General features: G+C 36.7%; 2 protein-coding genes across 2 annotated transcripts; one reads left to right on the top strand and one right to left on the bottom strand.

Moving 5' to 3' along the window:
- Positions 1-494: 494 nt before the first annotated feature.
- LOC131436324 (MAPK regulated corepressor interacting protein 2) lies at positions 495-7305 on the top strand. The gene is made up of 5 exons (XM_058604988.1): positions 495-736; positions 904-988; positions 3433-3560; positions 6215-6274; positions 6343-7305. The coding sequence occupies exons 1-5, from the start codon at positions 685-687 to the stop codon at positions 6525-6527; spliced, it is 510 nt and encodes a 169-aa protein (XP_058460971.1). The 5' UTR covers positions 495-684; the 3' UTR covers positions 6528-7305.
- Positions 7295-19380, bottom strand: LOC131436323 (uncharacterized). Its single transcript, XM_058604987.1, has 4 exons — positions 18617-19380; positions 8045-8519; positions 7822-7985; positions 7295-7762 (listed from the first exon to the last, which is right to left on the bottom strand). Exons 1-4 carry the CDS (start codon positions 19205-19207, stop codon positions 7394-7396), a joined length of 1599 nt encoding a protein of 532 aa, XP_058460970.1. The 5' UTR covers positions 19208-19380; the 3' UTR covers positions 7295-7393.
- Between the last annotated feature and the right edge of the window lie 490 nt (positions 19381-19870).

Raw genomic sequence — 19870 nt, forward strand, 5'->3', positions numbered from 1 at the left:
CGTCATAATCGAGCGGACTCCAAGAAATTCTCTTTTATTGTATCCTCTTATTTTTAATTTTTGTCTTACATATTGCTATATGTTTCAGATAAGCTGTGATGTATATCTGTTATAAGAAGACCGGCAGATGTTATAAAATAGATTTTCGTTACATTTTCATCTAATGTCCAATTTCCTTTTTCCTGCAGTCAGATGACATTTTTTATCAAAATGCATGTAACTTGAATCTATGTTATATTCCTGTCTCAAATTCTGAGTAAGGTGGATTGGCGATTTGCATATTTAGTCTGAGATTTGAAATAGAACCATATGAAATAGAACAGTGTTTCAGAGGGCCTTACACAGATGGTATGAACAGGTAACGCCATCTCGCGAAATGATGCATTACCTGTCGATAAGACGGTTGGTTCGAGTCCCTACTATTCGCTCTCAAGAGAGACAAACAGCCAATAATCGCGTAGTCTTTGCTCTGTCACAAGAATCTCGTACACAGTTTGGGTGTATAGTAGGCCTCGCGGTTCGTTGACGGTGGCGGTACAGCAGTCGTACTTTTGCACTGATTGATTAAAGTTTTCCATTTGAAATTGTTAATGAATGGCAATTGGCCGTCTGTCGCCTGTGTTTGGTCTGTGAAGTGAGATAGTTCCTGTTAAGTTGGTTGAGTGGTTTTGAAGAGCTCACAGAATGTATACCGTTTCCAAAGGTCCTAGCAAATTGGTAGCAAAAACGCGAAGAGGTATGCACGCTGGAAGACCGGCTGTGAGTGGGCAGAAAATCATATGACGATCTTGGGGCCAAATGTTGTGCAATCGATTTCGCTGTGATCAGATTATTTCATTCTTAGTTTACTTGCGAAAATAAAAAGAATTTATTGGAGATTTTCTCTGTTTGATAATTTTCTAGGAATACCACAAAATTATGAAAAGTTTGAATTGATGCGTGATTTGGGCAAGAAGAACGGCGATTGTGATATAGCCAGTGAATTGAGGTGAGTAAAAGTTTACATAACAAGTACCTAACCTGAAAAATTCAGGGATGCGGATTGGATTTGGATTTTTTTGCTGTTAGGCAATATATAGTGGCAAGCGGGAAGTAACATGTTAGTGAATTTTTGCATCATTGTATTGCAGGATAGTTTGGTGCATGTTGTTAGTATTACATAACCTTTTGTAACAATGATGCAGTTAATGGTGAAATACGATAGTATGGTTATTAGTGTAGAATATGTGTGATAGAAGAGAGAATGCTGTCTGTAAAACGCCGGTCTGTTTCGTAACCAATGAGAATGAATTTAGTTTTGAAGGAGAAATGAAATTTTGATCTTTAGTGTAACATGTTTCGTTAAAATATTAACATAGTGACGATAATTTCATTACTATGTTAGAATTCGACTGCATTACAGATCACGTGTTGGTGGAAGTTACTACATAACCGGGAGAAAGTCGATCGTTTGTTAAAACCTGCATTCTAGTCACCTATAGGAAGCGTGAACTGTGCATGCTTCTCTTGTGGTTGGGTATATTGAGCACGTGTTAACATGACAACCAGAGCAAGCCTTGTCGTAGGGCAAACAAACATGTGAGGGACACTCATGTTGCAGTTGATGAACTCTATCCGTCTTATTTATACATCATTCTCGTGACTATCGTAAATGAGCTACGCAAACAGTAGACCATGATATGTACATTTGACTTATTTTAGTTATATACACTGTTGAAGTTGAAAGCAACAAGAGCAATCTCAGCCATTCTCAGTAGTTTTGTTTTGATGCTTCCTACCAGAAACGTCATCAAGGAAGTTTTCTTATGGTTCCTACTTTTGTTATAAGATTGACTTGCAAAGCTAGAATATGTGAAGATTCTATATAATTTCTCATATATAAGTGTATGATTCTTAGATCTAAATAAAAAGAGTGAAACTACTAATGAGGATTGCTCTGAAATTTTTGTTTTTTTTTTCACAGATGCTACATTACCTAAGTAAAAAAAAGATGAACCGATCGCATCTTAATTTAAGCCCGTTGTTTGCATATATTCTTACTAGTGTTAATAGAATGGCTGGTGTGGTTGACGGTTTTTCACACGCAAAGTCGAAACTGAAGGTCAAGTTCAGTAATATGTGCAACATGTCAGCTTTATATTGCAGCATTATGATGTTATCGTAATATTTAAGAGAAATTTAAGATAATCTTGTAAAAATGAGCGTTTATGTATCAACTAATTGAACAGTTCAACTTCAAACGTTTGTTTGATTGAATACTCAATATTATTATAAGGAAATAGATATAGTTTCCATTTCGGATCTTTTTACCCGACGTAACTGGAATGAGATTGACGAATGCCCGGCCCTTCGATTCGAGTTTCTCAATGATTGCAAAGCCTTTCCATATAGGAAGGGTAATATAGTTTTAAAACTATTTTTGTGGACAACTTTACTTGGCATCAAACATCTTTTTGTCTGATGATGACCTGAAGTGCTTGAACAATTTCAGAAAAATTTCCCCAAGAGCTCAATGAAAGTTTTATGACTTTCGGAATTGATGGAGCAGCTTTACGGTTAGAAAATTTACTATTTTTCCCAAAGTTTGATTCATTTATCTTGATCTTTTGATCTTTTGATATGTTATATGAGCAAAAAAAATTGTATAAAATTATATAATGTTTCATTCTATGTATGCTCAATGCAGTCTTGTGGAACGTGTTCCAGAGTATTCGCCGAAGAACTTCTTTACGGTGATTAGGTCATGTCAGGTAGTTCAAATTTCACTTGTTTTTGCTTTAAACATATAACTCCAGAAAATTAGAGGTGATTTTAAAACATTTGCCTTCTTACTAAAAGAAACATCCGTGCTACGCAAACGAAACGAAGCGAAGAGATATCTTCCTCTAGAATCGCTCGATAAGCAGACAGATAAGTACTGCCGTTGTGATATTGCGGTGACATTTGAATGCATGCATATGTTTCGTTTCATCTGACAAGCAGTTTGCTAGAGGTCCACACTGCTTGTGGGACGTAATTCGATCTTCAGATGTGTGTTTCTTCCTTTAGGTTGTGTTGAAGCGAGAAAATGCGTCGTTTGTTTGCCGAAAGTTGTACATTTGTCTAAGTTTTTCCTATCCGTTTTTTTACTCGTTTAAAGACATGTGTGTTGAACGAGATTAGACGTAGTTTATGTAATTTGCCCTCGAGGATTGTGCCTGCTAGATGAAGGTTTTTGTCAGACCCTAGCTAGGATTTTGCTACGTCAGATGATGCAACTCAGTGACTTTGAAGAATGATTGGCAGGTTTATTTCAAACTTTGTTCAGTTAAATGGACCAATGCTTGTTTTACATAGTATAACCTTTGTGAGAATCATATTTCTGTGTCAATAGCCGAGCGATTGTTTGATGAGAGATAACAGTGATTTTATTTCGTTTTTCTTCTTTGCCAGTGTTCCTCGTCCGGTGTTTCAGACAACGAAGAAATCAGCCACACATCACCTGCGAGCACAGCAACAGCAAGCCGTAGCAGAACACCTCAGTCCGCAACACGAGGAGCTGATAAAATACATAAATGATTGTGAGTATGAAAATGTGCTGTCATTTGGGGGCGCGTTCGATTTTGTATCGTTGTTGTGAGTGATAATATGAATTGAATTATAGTTTTTTTTGTTTCAATATTCCAGTATTTTGATAATTTTTCCCTGCACTTCCGGGGTCGTTAGTCGAGTACCGGAATAACTAAGTTGAGTTCTACAAACTAGAGAAATTTAATCATAAAGTGCTTCTCTATGAAATGACAGAGCAAGTAGTCAATTCTCTTTACCTCATTGTACAGAAATAGATAAATGCAGAAAAATTCGGTTTAGAATTTACGAAGAAGTAATTCCAGAACAAGGAGTTTGATCCAAACCAAATTTAGGCTTTTCTATTAGATTCTAGTTCAGACAAATTTTGTGCACATATCAATCTAATTCCTGTAACTCCGTAACCAATGTAATTGTGAAACAATTTGCACAATGCCATTTGAATCGAAGTTCTGTCATCTCGGAGCAAATCGAATGCTAATTTTTTGCGCCAGTAATTTTGTAATTCCCTGTAATTTTACTACCGAAGGTGAGATCAGGATGAAAATTAAAAATTTTCTGTGGAATATAGAAACTTTTATTTGACCCTAGTCATAGCCAATCTCAGAGGAAATTGAGTACATATTTGCGTTAAACACAACCACAAACGCATACATTTTGCTATCTTGACGAAATGAGTTGAATGGCATATTACGCTTGGCTTTCCGGGCTTCGATTCAAAAATTTGGATTCTAATATTGAAAGAGACATGCATTTTACTTTTGAACCCAAATTATTCTCAAATTCTATGCAACTAAAGTCTTGAGTGCAAATTCGTCAAATCTTATAGAACAATATTTTGATTGATTATTGATTGAAGATTGATAGATCATTGAATATTATATGAATCTGAAAACATTTGCATAATTTGCGGTACACAAAATGTGCTTCTGATTTCATAAAATTTTCTCACTTCTTCAATTTCGTTGATCTTCGGCAAAAAATCGTGCGTCAGTTCATATTTCGACGGTTAAAATGACGCAAAGTGTTGATTTCTTGCATGTAAGATGTTTTCAGTGATTGTTATTCGTCAGAAGCGCGGAACGATGTCTAAATATTTTCGCAGTAATGCTGATAATGGAACAGTATTTTCCTGTGCCGTATTATAAATTTAGGAAAAACAAAAGTTTTATAACGAAGTTGTGGATTTTAAGCTGTAGTATCTCAAGGTGCATCAGTTGGTTTCGGGCTTGAGCCGTATAATATGGAATTTTCAACATAATACGATAAGAAATAATTCACAAGCATTGACCATTTAGTATTCGATACTTTTTTATTCATCGAAATAAAATCATTTTGGCTTCTCCTAGATTCGCCGGAAGCTGTATAACTCCGTATGATTGTTGTATTTCTGCTGAACTATAGTTTGAATTTTTCGTTATTTATTTTCTATCCAAAATTTCCAAAAACTGGTTAGTTTTTAAGGGCGGTTATTAGTGATGTGTAAAGTGTTATCGAGGTAGAAGTAACAAAAAAATGAGGCTTCAAATCAAGCATGTGGTGATTTTAATACTTCCAAATAAATAGAACAAATAATGATTGAGTCCTATAACTGGATTGACCTACAGACGCACGCAATCAGCTGATAGACGCTGTTCGACATACGATTGAATGACCTTTCCACTTTTGTCGGATCACGACTGAATCAACTTTTCCATGTTTCTATTCTCCTATGCATCATACACGAACAAATAAAATGCTAATTAAAAGGTTTTGGTTTTGTTGCAATGTTATTTTTTGCTTATTAGTGACAATTAAATTCTGCCAAGATTCAGTTGAAAGGCTGAATTCCAAAATCGGTTCAGTAGACAATCCACCGCTATGATATTGATCGTGTCGTCTTATTTTTTCTATTTACCAACAACCGAACCCGACCCGTACCCAATTAAACACAAAAAATTCTACTCGTCCCCGATGATTCAATGGAAAAAATTTCACTTTCATCCGGAGCCAACTTCCGGTTCCGGAATTAAAGGTTGATGGGTGAAAACAAACTTACGACTGTATCGGATTCCCGGTTCCGGAAGTAGCGGAAGTAAAGTCCAAAGACCCCAGAATGGGGCTCACGTTGATTTCTTAGAGAAGGCCGAACAGGTTTTCACGAACCTAAACTCAAATGAAAGATCTTATAGTTTTATTAGAGAAATCGTAAATGATTTTCTAAAACTTAAATTTAAATGAAAGCGAGAAATATCAAACAATGAGAAAAATATTTTTGCAAAATCAAATAATAGATAAGTGAAAAAAAACTTTCGCAAAAATAGGTAGAAATATTGAAACAAAAATGGTTCGTTCGTAGTTTAGTAAAAAGAGTCTCCAGTTTTGAATCATCGAAAGAATCTAGTAATCGAAAGTAGGAAAAGAGAAACACTTGTTCTGGCCTCGGCCTCTAGGCTGGTCCTTTCCCGTAAAAAATAATAGGTACTATCAATCTTCTAGTGAACCGGGTCATTCAAGTTTTTAGAATTACATGACGTACAAATAGTATTAAGGATGTATAAACAGTCTAGTTACATTATAATTTTGTTAGGAATATCAACCTTAAACTTTTGTTCACGAACTATGTCAAAGTTTCAAAGGTGTATTTTCTTCTTTTCTCATCGTACAGCGTGGAATATGGCGGTAGCCCCCAATCCTTATGATGTTCCAGGATCACCTGACAGCACAAGTGAGAGAAAAAAATATCCTTACTGTTCGTACTCCGTTTATTTACTATTTGACAACATTTTTTTAAAGGTTCCAACACCTCCCTCTCATCGTCTTGCAGTACCAGCTCAGCGTCCTCCACCTGCTCGAATTGCAGTACGACCACCCTATACTACAATGATCCACCAAGTCCGGTGCTGGTAGACTTCAAACCGTTTGATCTGGAGTCCTGGTGGGGGAGGAGAATTTTTAACAATATTACCAAAAATCTGTGAAAGTCTGAATCGTTAGGAGTAGAAAAGAAATAAACAAAGAAATCACATATAAAATTTACAATTACTCACCGCAACAAGCTATCGCTAAACTAATCAGCTGAATCAAATAAGCAAAATCTGTGAAACTCTCGAGGAAGACTAAATTGTAAAAAGTAGTGATACGTTCAGGAGCAAACAAAAATAACCGGTAGCAAATTCAACAGGCAAATCTGAGCAAACAAAAGGTGCATTATCAGCTCGGAATCAGTATGTTGCAGAACGGCCAGCCAACAAAGACTAGGGAATGTGGGCGCATAAGAATGTGTTTTTGTGATGTAACTTAGAGCATTTAGGAATGTGTTGTTTATGATTGCGAATGAAAGAGAGAAAGGATCGTTTTAGTTACTAAGTTGAGGTTGCCTATTAGTGGCTTAGAAAGAAAACGAATTGTGAGCAATATTTTGTAAATGGAAATTTTATCCGATTGAAGTATTATTTGGATAACCATCAGATGTATTGCTTCAATTTTGTCCAATGCCTTTAAATAGTGCGGATAGTTCACTTAACCAGTTGAATTTTCTGTATGCAACGAGTTCACGACAATTGGTGGGAGTAAACAATCCAAAAAGGCAGTAACGTTTCGATTGGATGTTGGCTTAAGGTGCGCAAAAAATCGAAAAAGTCATTATACTGAAATAGTTTTACCTATTAGATATGTTACGGAACTGAGATAAGAAACAAAAAAGTGCTAGTATGAAGAAGACATTTGATATAAAACAATGTTGATAACGGACTGAAACATGGGTACGTAAATTGAAAGAAATCTCCTTTTTACTCATAAATACTAATTTACATATTTTTTGCTATGAACTTATGAATAGTTAAAATTACTCAAACTCAAACTTCACTGTGGTTTCCTTCGGAGAATTTTCCAATACCACTCCCATTCGTTCTATTTCGCTAATAATCTCCTTCAAAATGGAATGTGCTTCGTCGGCAGTTGGAATGACTGATTGATCAGCTAGTATTCCCAGGTGCACTTTGTTACCGAATGTGACTGCTGCGAGACACACCGAAATGTTTCCTGTGTTTGGTAAGAACAATGTCGGACCGGCCATCTGGTGTTCTTGGAAGCTTACCTTCCCGATTTCGGGTAAAATCGAAAAAACGACATTGGCCCGGAAACTTGTTACCAATAGCCTCAATAGTGCAATCGGTAATAAGTTTGACAGGAATGAAATGAAGATTGATATTATCTGAAAGTAACATTGAATTTAGATTCATGAGAATGTAAACATTAAAATTGACAGTATACTGCTTGGGAAGATGCCGATCGCGTTGACGCTGATCCTCGAGCTAAGATCGATAGCTGTTGGCGTAACTTGGAAAGCCTATCTGGATCGTCTAGTTGAATTCCTTGGTTGATTCGTAGCATTTGACGACGTGTTGTGAATCGATTTTTGATTTTTAGTGATTTTGCTGGAAGTTATGATAAACATATATAAACAATAATTGCCTTCAACTGATTGAAACAATACCTTCACTCCCCGATCGTCCTGGTACAATCACGGACACCACACCGTCTTGGTAAGGCTCTCCTTTGGCTTCGAAGTACTTAAACAAACTGTTTGCAAGCGCCAACAGGAATATATCCGAGAATCTAGAACCTGGAATAAGCTGCTTCGTGTTTTTCACGATTTGTATTATCGATTTCTGTTCACTGGAAGGATCAGCCTCATGACACCAGCTAACAACCTTATGTTCGGTAATTTTCCCCCCGCTTAAGCAGTTTTTCTCCGTCTTTTGAAACATCATTCGAAGTAAGAATGCCGGTCCATTAAACAGGACTTTAATCAGCTGGATGAAACTTAAGCTTCGTTGCATGGTTTGTTTCTTTGGGATATCTGCTGATATACGAGCAGCCAGTGCTTTATGATCCCCGGTAATGGTATCCAGAATAAGTCTGACAATTGTCATTCCATCGCCGGCCGTGTGATGTAAACGGAGCAAAACCTACAATAAGAAGGTAAATCAATACATGAATAATTAGAACAGTTAATTGGAAGATTAAGGATTATTTCAATAGATCTTATTGTGTGATTAGAAAACCTTTGAAACCCCTCATTCGTATCTTGTAGCACCACTCACTGCTTAATTACGCTAGTTATTGTTTTGTGTATACTGACGTTATGTTCCCGAAATAAACAAACGAAAGTGATATATTTGTGAATACGTTTTACTTGATATAACCTAGTACCAGTATCACGCATCACTGTAGTAATTTTTTTTTTGAATGTTTGTGACGCGATGTTTATAATAACGTCAAGCTGATGCAAGTAATTATTTTGCTCTCTAAAGCGACTTCCGTAATAAGGATCTACATTAACTTCGCTTGATTTCCACCGTTAAGTGATACCGATCGCAAATCACTTCACTTGATTTTCATCATAGTCTACATATCCAAACAGTTTCATTGACATATGAAAGGGTGCTGCCAACTCCCAATGAGATTTTGTGCATATGACATCTAAAGTCTCAAATTTCAGTCAATATATATAATGAAACTAACTTTTTTAGCGTTGCTGAACAATATTGTATGGAGAAATAAAATTCATGTTCTTTGTTAAATGCAATAACTCAAAACAATAGTATTTGGGTTCCAGAAAGAGATCTTCATGCGGCCCTGACATGAAATCGTGTCATTGAGACGCCTCATATAAGATAAGGTAATGTAAAAAGCCAAACGTCGTGCTAACGGTTCTCAGCACGAGAAAATTTTACACAGCCTCAAATTACGCAAATGTGCTCGGCCTAACGTTTTGGTGAACTCGTGTAACCACTCAAATCGTCAAGTCTACTTTTGCTCATGAAAATAAATCTTTCCACACTGCGTTTGGGCAGGATTGGTCTTACTTTCGATCGTGGAACGGAGCAATAACGTTGTGAATGGACTGCTTGATTAAAGTTTTTGGGTGCAGATAGTATCTTGTTGCGTAGGTTAGGCTCGTGTAAGCAGTTCACCGTGACATCTATTCGTGATGCAACTTTTCTCGATTAGCTTTGCTAACACTCTAAAACGCACCAAAAAAATCAAAATTGAATGAAAGAACTATGAACCTCACACACGTTTACGATGAATCAGTAATCAGGAATACTACACCTATATAGTAGGAAGTGTTAGGTTAGGTTTTTATCACGCATGACGCTTGAGACTTTTTAAGCATTCACAACAGCACTCTATGCTAATCAATGCGTAATATGTATCAGACGGTAGATATGGTATGGATTTCAAATGTTTTAATTAGTGTCATTGTTTTGGGGACAATGAAAAAAAAGCCGCATATTTCGTTTCCTAAGCACGCTGATATTATGTTGTATTAGTTAAAAGCATGTTTCATATTAGTTTTTCCGTATCCTTCATAAATGAAGATATTCTATTTCCGTGCCGTTCGTTGGCCTTCAGTTGCTCGAGAGTTTCAGGTTTACTGACCAAAACCTTATTTTTCGGAGGTTATAAAACAGTCGTAATCGTAGCCCATATTCGAAATCAAGCGAACATTTTGAGTATTTACACTTTCACATAGCTTGAAATGAGCCTCGTCTGTCATGATTCCACATGTTTCGACTGTATTGAGTCACCATATTATTTTGCCGATTTCTCGACTTTCATAAAATCGAATGCAGTATCTTTGCTTTGAGGAGCAATACAGTAGAAAAAATAGTTCGAAAATTGTTTAGTGAGAAATGTTGAAATTGACGCGTAGATTCGAAACGAATGCATTTTTTTTTTCATTTTACCCTTAAGGTTAATTTATCGAACGGAGACAGCAAGTCTCACTCTAATAAATAGTTCTCGTATATGAGATGACTATTAGAGCTAAGATGACGACTAAAGACTGTCCCAGAAAGTATGGACGCAATTAAAAACCGCTGCCATTTCGCAATGGTTCAGAATCTGTCAATTTTTATGGCTGCGTCCTGTTGTTTACACTTTTCTCTAACCACTTGTTCAGTTGTTTATTCGTTTTCATTAGTTTGTTTCCACTTCCGGTGAAACTCTCAACGGGTGAGCACGTTGCATCGTGTTAGTCCGGAGAAAATTCGAGTATTTCGCCAGAAAGAAAGGATTTTCAGCCGTACTTTGACGATTCGACTCAGTCACACAGCGAGATTTTCGCTTGTAGTCAAGTGAAAATAAAGTCCATTGGACTATAAACGAAAATTAACTGGCAATATAGCCTTAGTTGCTGTGCCATCAATTCGGCGTCATCTCAAGTGAGGTGACGCCAACCAGAAAGAAGAAGAAGATTAGTTTGTTTCGAAATGCGTGGACTTTCAGCAGAACAACGTCGAAAAATTGTGTACAAATGGTGCACAGAACGTGGACTGTCACTGAGAAAGATAACAAAAATGGAAGGAGTGAGTGAAAATGCCGTGCGAAATGCAATCAGGAAGTTCGGTGAGGATAACTTTTGAGGATAAACCTTTGAGGATAAACCGAAAACGGGTCGAAAAAAAGGTCCTGCTAACCCTCAGTTGGATAAACGTATACTGAAGGCGTTCGGGCAAAAGAAGGAGGTTTCAGTTCGGGATGTTACATGGATGCTAAAGAACGTTTGAATCTTCGAACTTATAAGAAGCATAAACAACCAAATCGTAGTCCGAAACAAGAAGCATCGGTCAGGCCGAGGGTTCGAAAACTGTACAATACGATTCTTGCTGGAAATTTTAACTGCATAATTATGGACGACGAAACCTACGTGAAACTCGATTACAAATCCTTGCCTACGTGAAACTCGATTACAAATCGAAACCCTTCATCACCACTGCTTCAATGAACAGCGAAATATACATCAAGGAATGTTTACAAAAACGACTTCTACCCATGATTCGAAGCCACAAGGATCCTGTTGTCTTCTGGCCAGATCTTGCTTCTTGCCACTACTCCAAATTGACGGTAGAATGGTATACTACCAAAAATGTCTACGTCTCAAAAGACATGAATCCACCAAATTGCCCACAACTTCGACCAATTGAGGAATTTTGGGCATTACGAAGGCACATCTTAGGAAACATGTCTCGGCAGCCGAAACCATTCAACAGTTTGAAAAAGATGTAAAAACTTGTCGCCAAGAAGTCTGTACGGAATTTAATGAGGAACGTTCGCATGAGGGTGTGCCAGCTAGTCTACAATGGCTAAGAAGCAAATGTTGAGAATAATATTCTGTTGTTGTAGTCTAATATTATCAGTATATCGAAAAAAATTTGAATATCTAACACTTGTGAATTATTTACAGCGAAATCAAAGTGCGTCCATACTTTCTGGGACAGTCTTTACTGGAGCCGGTACCCTAGCTGGAAAGAGTCGTTGTGCCACTTGCATGTTATAATTAAACATGCAAATCCACATAAGTTCGACTGAACTACTAAGCGCGCCGTCGATATTGGGGAAACTGGATTCTGAGTTGATTATGATCTTCAGTAGTTTAGTTTTCGATAGAATTACACTAAAAAAATCACTTTGGACAAAGAAAAGTTATTTTCAAATAACTTTTTTTTTCCTTAAAAGTGCCCAACTTAAATCTTTGACTGTAGGTAGGGGACGTAATCACCTATCTTGTAACAAAATTTCATCGAAATCAAAAATGTTGTTTGCAAATCGACCTTAAATATTTAAAATCGATTTTTTAGTGTTGGAGTCGATTAGGTTTTTTTTCCATTTTTTTATTCTAAAACTTGGCATTCATCGGACCAACGGTTCAACGTATTGGACCGACAGAGGGCTTCCGTTGGACGTTTTATTTTCTAAGTGGGAAGCTTTTCATAGTTTTGACAGGTCGGTTGCTCGTTTCACGCTTAAAAATAGTTTACACGCTTAAAAATAGACACAATTTTCACAAGTAAGTTTTTCAAATGATTGTGCAAACTTTATGTATGAGAAAGGCAATAAGTATAATTTTATAGAATAGAATCGTTATCATGATTTTGTGATAAAATCAATTGAATAAAAGAGAATATCAAAAATGGTAAAAACTACAAATGATGCCATCTGTTAATGACGGTTTATCTATATTAACTTGTCTTGAAATTATTTCAGAATTTTCATAATTCTAGAAAAACATCATTCCGAAGTTACCCTGAGACTCTCGATTAAAATTTATATCAAGTGTTTTGCAATAGCTTATTTCACCTAACGATAGAAAAATGCAAAGAACTATCCTTTCTCTATTCAGATAAAAACCCAGTGTTCAGTTATCGACCTTTATTTGTTTTTTTTTAAATAAAAATTAGTGAGAATAATGTCTCAAATAAAAGAGTTTTCATTTTTTCTATCGGAGAATTTAGATTTCGTCTAAGGGTACAGTCAGAATGAGTGTGGAATGCGGAGCGAAGCAAAGATTATCAATTCACAATTTTCTGACAATCATCAAAAATAGAAATAGTTTAGGTACGATATTTTAATCGTGATCGCATTCACTCTGACTGGTTTGCTTTGATCGAATGTAACTAGTTCGCAAGGTGCAACCACAATGAGCGAGGAACGCAAAGCGATGCAAAATGATACACTGTTCACTAGAGATGGTCAGGTAAGCATTTTTTTCCAACCTGAACCCGTCTTGTGCCCAAACGAAAATAAAAAAATTTTATAGCCTGTTCGCACTATACCGGAACGGAACCATCCAGGACTATCCGGGACGTTTTTTTTCCTCATCGGCGATGACTGAGCTGCCGGCGTGTGTATTGGAATCCCGGATCCGGGATAAAATCCATTTGGTTGCCACCGATATTCCTCGCCGAGTTTTTCTGCCTTTCTCATATTACTAATATTTTCGAAAATATCACCAGAAGATTTAGTGAAGAAATTTTTTTTCAATCTTGAATAAGATAAGAAACTTTCTTGGGGTATAAACTAACATAGCCTTTCCAAGTTGTAAACAGTTATGTCAAGTTTATAAGAGTTTTTACTTATTTTGCATCGTCGCACTAAATATTAAAAAACCCACTTCACCCTATAGTTCTGGAACCGGAAATCAGACTCGGATGAAATTAAACAGCAACCTGTGAGACTAAAGGGACTTTTTTTTAGCCTGTTTGTTGAAATCGATCAAATCATCTCTGAGAAAATTGAGTGAGTCTCGTTTTAAACTTCTTGAGTACTACTTCTGGTACTTTTAGAACCGGGAACTTGGAACCAATTTAGCCAAAGTCGGTTCGTTTAGTAAGTTACTAATGTAGCCTACAAATTGAATCAGTTTTAAGCAAAATCTAGAAGAATTTTACCCTTCGCTCATTTAGAGCAATGACGGTGTGAAATTCAATAGTAACTCACATACATACACACACACAGACACATACATTGCTCAACTCCATGAACTGTGTCGAATGATATAGAACACTTAGCACTTCGAGCCAATTTCCAAAAATTAAAAAAAAGCAATAAGTGCACTTTTTTAGAAAAGTGTCGTTCTCATGATATTGTAATAACACTAACAAATAGGTACAAATACAGTTCGCTTTCACATCTCATCCAAGTCAGTCGATAAAACAAAACCGCTTACATTCGGGACGAAAGAAACCAAGTACGGTATTGTGTAGTGAACAATAGAATGACCTCGAAAATGAGTGAACCAAACGAACAAAAGCTACCGCCGGTACGAAAGAATAAAATTATTGTTGACTTCAGGCAGTGCAAAATTCGACCTTCGATACGAGAACTTGAAGGTTTGCTTAAGGAGCAAATGCATCTTGATATTAGACGTGTGCATTTACTTTAATGCAATAAGACCAATAATGTTGTTTATATCCAGTTCTACAAAGAGTTGGATGCAATTCAATTCGTTAAAGGCAATAATAATGTGCACTATGTGGAGCATGAAAATATCAAATACAACATTCCAGTATATATGGAAGATAGCGCTATAGAAGTGCGTGTGCATGATCTTCCCCAATACGGAGAGATTCTCTCTATCGAAATAGAAAAGTGGAAGGGCTTTTTCCTCGGTATTCTAACTGGCGTAGGTTTGTTACGCATGTGCTTGAAAAGGCCTATACCTTTTTATGTGACATTCGGTCAGAATACAAGAATCCCGTGCAAATTATTTGTTACCTATGATAATCAGATGGCTACGTGTCAATATTGCCAGAAAGATGTTCATTACGATAAGCCATGTGATAAACTGGACAAGGAGACAATCACACCAAAGAACAACGGCGCTTCCTTCACACCAACCCCAAGCAACCCCAGTACACCTGTGACAGTCACCAACAACAGTGAAGTATCCCAACCAATCAGCAACTGCAAACAATGTACAACAAGGCGCATCTACAGCAACTAGAAACGAAATCAACAACAATACCACGGCAATGGATGACGAGACGAACCCCGAACAAACCGCCCCTCAATCCTCGCAGGAAGGAAATGGAAGCTCCTCTCCCCCTAGAAAAAGGGCGACAACGAGATCCAATACAAAAAAATTTTAGCTGAAAATAGGCCTGAATAAAAATATCTTTTATAAAAAAAGTAGGTACAAATTGAATAAATTTTCAATTTTAATTTTAAATTTTAAATGTTGCAACCCTGCACGTTATACGAAATTGAACAAAGCACGCTGCGAATGGAGCAAAGCCGCACGTACCGTCGCGTACTAGTTTTGCATCGTCATTTTGAATATGAATCTCATCGTCCTATAATTTCGGAACCGGAAGTCGGATCAGGATGAAATTGCACAGTATATTTGAAGACAATGCTTTAATTTGAATCATGATTTGTGAAAATCGACTTAACCGTTGCTAAAAAATCGAAGTGAGTTCCGTTTTTGGAGATTTTCTTCACTACTATCGGTGCTTTCAGAAGCGGAATCCGGGGACTAGTAGTCCCAAAGTAGTTCTATATATTCATTAATTAACAAGATCTGCCAACTAGATGAATTTAGCAATAAGTTTGATAAAAATGTGCACCTCGTTTAGCTATCGCTTGTGAAAAATTACTCATGAAATTGAAAATTTCCACTAATCGCGCTGTATTACCGGAACCGGAAGTCGGATCTGTATAAACTTTTCGGGGTCTTTTTAAAGATTTTTAAGACCATTTATTTGCTTCTTAGTTTGCGAAAATCGGTAACGAGATTTCCGAGAAAATTGATTGCGCATTTTTTCATAAATTTTCACATATTTCCTTGCAATTCCGGAAGCGGGAGTCGGATCCAAATGAAATTCTGGAAAATTATATGAGGCCATAAGACCTTTCATGTGAATCTAAGTTTGTGAAAATCGGTTCAGCCATCACTAAGAAACGTGTGTGACTATTTTTTTCCTTTTTTTGGTGCATATCACCCTGTAATTCCGGAACCGGAAGTCGGCTCCAAACAAAACTTTGTATGGGACCTTGAGACCTTTCATTTGAATCTAAGTTTGAGAAAATCGGCTCAACCATCTCTGAGAAAATTGAGTGACTGAATCGAATGGTAAATGAAATTCGGTCCTCTGGGTCCCGGTTGTAAAGTCGGTTTTAACAGAGATTGCCTAGCCTTTCTATATGAGAAAGGTATAAACATTGAGAACGCTATAAAAGGACATCTAAAAAACAGGTTTATGAACAATGACGTTTCTTTTTGAAATATTCACTTTAAAATCAACCGAACTAATGCGAAATCTGTTTTTTCTTCAAAGAAAAAGCAAAATTAACAACAGTTTTGGCATATGTTGATAGTTAAAAAAATTGAATGATTTGATTATGACATTACCAATTACAGTTTAATTTATGATACACTTTTAAAACACGAATGGCAGGTTCATCAAGTGCGATAAGAAATATCATTAACCTAGATATTTTTTTCTTACACCATTCAGTAATAATCGTTATACTCCCTACATCGTAGTTATTCCCTTGTATGTAAACATCGTAGCAAGGCATTTACATATTACTGTCTGTTCCATCATCCAGCTCCCGTCCACACGTGCAGAATACTTGCTAGCATAATTTAACTCAAATTCACTGTAACTATCACATAACTTAGGAATCAAGTCATGAAATCAAAAGGTTTGTAATTGACATGGTCAGATCAAGCAAAGGATCACAGATAGAAAAGATCTAGACGAAGTGAAATAATTATATGAAATATCCAAATAAGGACAATAATTATGTTGATCTCCTCTTGTAAATTAAAATTCAAAGCTCTGCTTAAAAAAATGTGGTAATTCATAAACAAATATGCAGACCAGCAATGCGTTATGAAATACCGGTTTGGTCTAGTTGTTATTCCATCAGTTAGAAAACGTTTCAAATAATGAAATTACCTCAAACCTAACAAAAATATAAATAACTTAAAATTGAAGGTAGTCGATGAATTTTCGGTTTATCATAGTGATTTAATTTACACAACCTATATGCATATGACTTTTTAAAAACACGGAGAAACAAAATCGAAACGGCAGAACATTTTTTGCGATTGATACAATTTATTTTGCTTTTGCGATAGCCACTTGTCGATTTCCTTCTCCGTCCAAAGCTGGTTAAAACTCAATTTGTGCAATATTCCCTATTCTGTCATATATTGTCATAGTTGAATCAGTCCGCAATGAATTTCTTTAGCTTCTTTTTCGTATTTAAAGAATACGACCAAGGTTCAGTATCAATTTCAACAATTCAATTAGAATGATTATTGAAAACCATGCGGTGGTTACCGGTGAACTCGCTCGAATGAAAGGGCTGAATTTGATATTACGTATTATCACAGACTAACAGACAGGACACTCAAATTAGATTCTTCAATCATTTTAACGGTCATTTCGGCGTCACGTTACCCTATCAAAAACATCATGTCTGTCATCTAGACTGTGTTTATTTTTTTTCATTTACCAACAGAGTTGCCATTCATACAGAATGGCATGCGAATTTCATGCAGGATACAGATTTAATACATATTGCCAAAACTATATACATAATTGGGCCTACTTCTCATCCTCCAACGCAATACAAAATCGAACCCGTTTTGTTACAATATTTACTTGCTTCTGGTCTGCCGCCACTTAATTTCGAGTGAAAACTACCAACACAATAAAAAATAGTCCAGATGAACAACGTTGAGTCAAATAAATGGTTACCTTCCAACATCGCGAAAAAGTTAAACATATTATCAACGTAATCCAATAATTTATTGTGACGATACATTTTCAAATATTTTGATGAAATCAGGCATCCCTGCAAGCAGCTGATCGGTGTTGACAAACGAGGGGAAACCAACTAGTAAAAAAACTTTTACATAACACAAGGGGTGTACAGATAGTAAATAGTTCGCGCAGTACAATATAGGTGGAACTAGTGCATCACGAAAAATTATTTTCATAAGAATTTACTCATACTGTCATGTCTGTTAGTCTGTGGTATTATGTTGAATGAAGCGAGTTTTGAAAGAAGCAAGTTTTGAAAAAAAAGCAAGTTTTTCATTCCGCTACCCAATGACTTTCATTTTGGTAGTGATAATCTGAAAATTCGAGGGCATGTCGAAACAAGTTTTTTATCTGCTTTACTTCACCAGTCACTCTGAGAGTTTCAAAATTTCACTATAACGGGTGGTTGCATAATAAATGCTATATTTGAGAATCGACATTTTTTGCAAATATTATACAAACAATGCAAAACGTTGCGCAGCAAAAGATGGATTTACGTTATGTTTCTCCATTCAAGCTTCGCAAGAAATTATGTAAGAAGAAAGGTCAAAATTTCTGCGCTTGTCTGTGCAATTAAGTTATATGGAACTGTTGCTTTTTGGCAGTGATTCTCAAACTCAACAAAGCAACTGCGGCGGGTGAGCTAAACGTCTTCGGTCTAACCACGAGCACTGGGAGCCAGTTTCGACCCCTTCGATAATAACTGCGTCTTATGAATCGATTAATGTAATATTTTTGATTCATGCCATTCGATTGATCCGTGATTTACTGTCAACACAGTGGTCTAGCATAGTAACGAATCGTTTTATTGTTGACTCCGAATAGTGACGATCATGAATCAACAATCTGTACCCCAAAATACCGCGTGTTCTTGTGATTCTCACGATATATCATAACATTAAACTCTATAACCGAACCGAGCACCTTCCAGCAATACTTACAGGATATTTCACGGAACTGTGCGATGTTCCCTCGACAGGTTCCGTTCCGATCAACAGTTCCCAGCAAGCAGCGTGACCATCCGGCAAATGCTGATTACTCATCGCAGCCACAGCCACTCGCAATTTTTCTTCTCGAATAAATTTCACGTCCCGGTCCACGCCGATGGGATTCATAAAACGCACATAATCCTCAATAGTGAGCCTGGAGCTATTGGTCCAGTAGCAATAGCCCAGCGTTTGTCGGCGAGTCCAGAAGAGTCGAGGATAGGGCCGACTGGAACCCATCAGTTTTTCCGTTACCGTTTGTCTAACACTGTGAAGAAATTTGGCGGGAACTTTTTCGTGTTCATCTCCGACCGGAGCTTCGATGAAAAACATCAAATTGATCATCGATCGAGAACTGCCCTTTTCCACGTTCCATATTGCATCCAGTCCTTCGAGAAATCCGCAAAAATGCGATCCATGGAAAAGTTTGATTGCATTTGTCACGATAGTACGGTAGATGAGAAGTGTTACGAAAAACAACAGAATGATAGGAGAAAATGGAACAAACAGCAGAAAAGCACAGGTATTGAACAGTAGTTGTTTCATGTTGAAATAGTTTTTTTCTTCAATTTATTTCTCACGTTGTTTGATATCGGTTCATCACTAGTAGCGCCACGTTTTAGTTATAGTTAATTGATTCTTTAGCTCACACAGTGATGATTGTGGTCGACTGTTTCACACCTGGTTGGTGCTGCGGAAAGATTTCGAACCAAGCGTTTTGATTGTTCAGCGTGAACTGATGTAGCTCAAAGAGGAACCGGCGGGCTGCACCCCAACAGTTGCTTTTACGCGCGCTGATTTCTGATTCAAACTACCTTGTTGAAGCCAGTTCGCATCCTAATGGCAAACGTTGTGAGCAATGAGACATTGTTTTGGTTTGATTTTTTGAGACACTTATTTGCTCAGCTACCGAATGGTAAATTGTTTTCTGTAAGGTAACTGTGTCTAAATCTATCTCGGAATTCGCTAACATTTGAAATCATTAGTTGTAGTCTTATCTGCTTTTTCGGTTCGAGGCGGTTTTTCGATGTCATTTTCCAAAAAAATCACAAATACTCGACATTTTTGAAATCAATAATAGTGTTTCTGTGATTAAAATCAAAGAGATTTAATGATTTTTCCTAGTTATATTCTTGGTTTCTAACTATGTATGACGAGCGTTAAAGCTAGTAACCGAAACCCGGTTCATATGACTTTTGATTAGGTTAA

Source organism: Malaya genurostris, chromosome 3, assembly GCF_030247185.1.
Source record: "Malaya genurostris strain Urasoe2022 chromosome 3, Malgen_1.1, whole genome shotgun sequence".
NCBI classification, from domain to species: domain Eukaryota; kingdom Metazoa; phylum Arthropoda; class Insecta; order Diptera; family Culicidae; genus Malaya; species Malaya genurostris.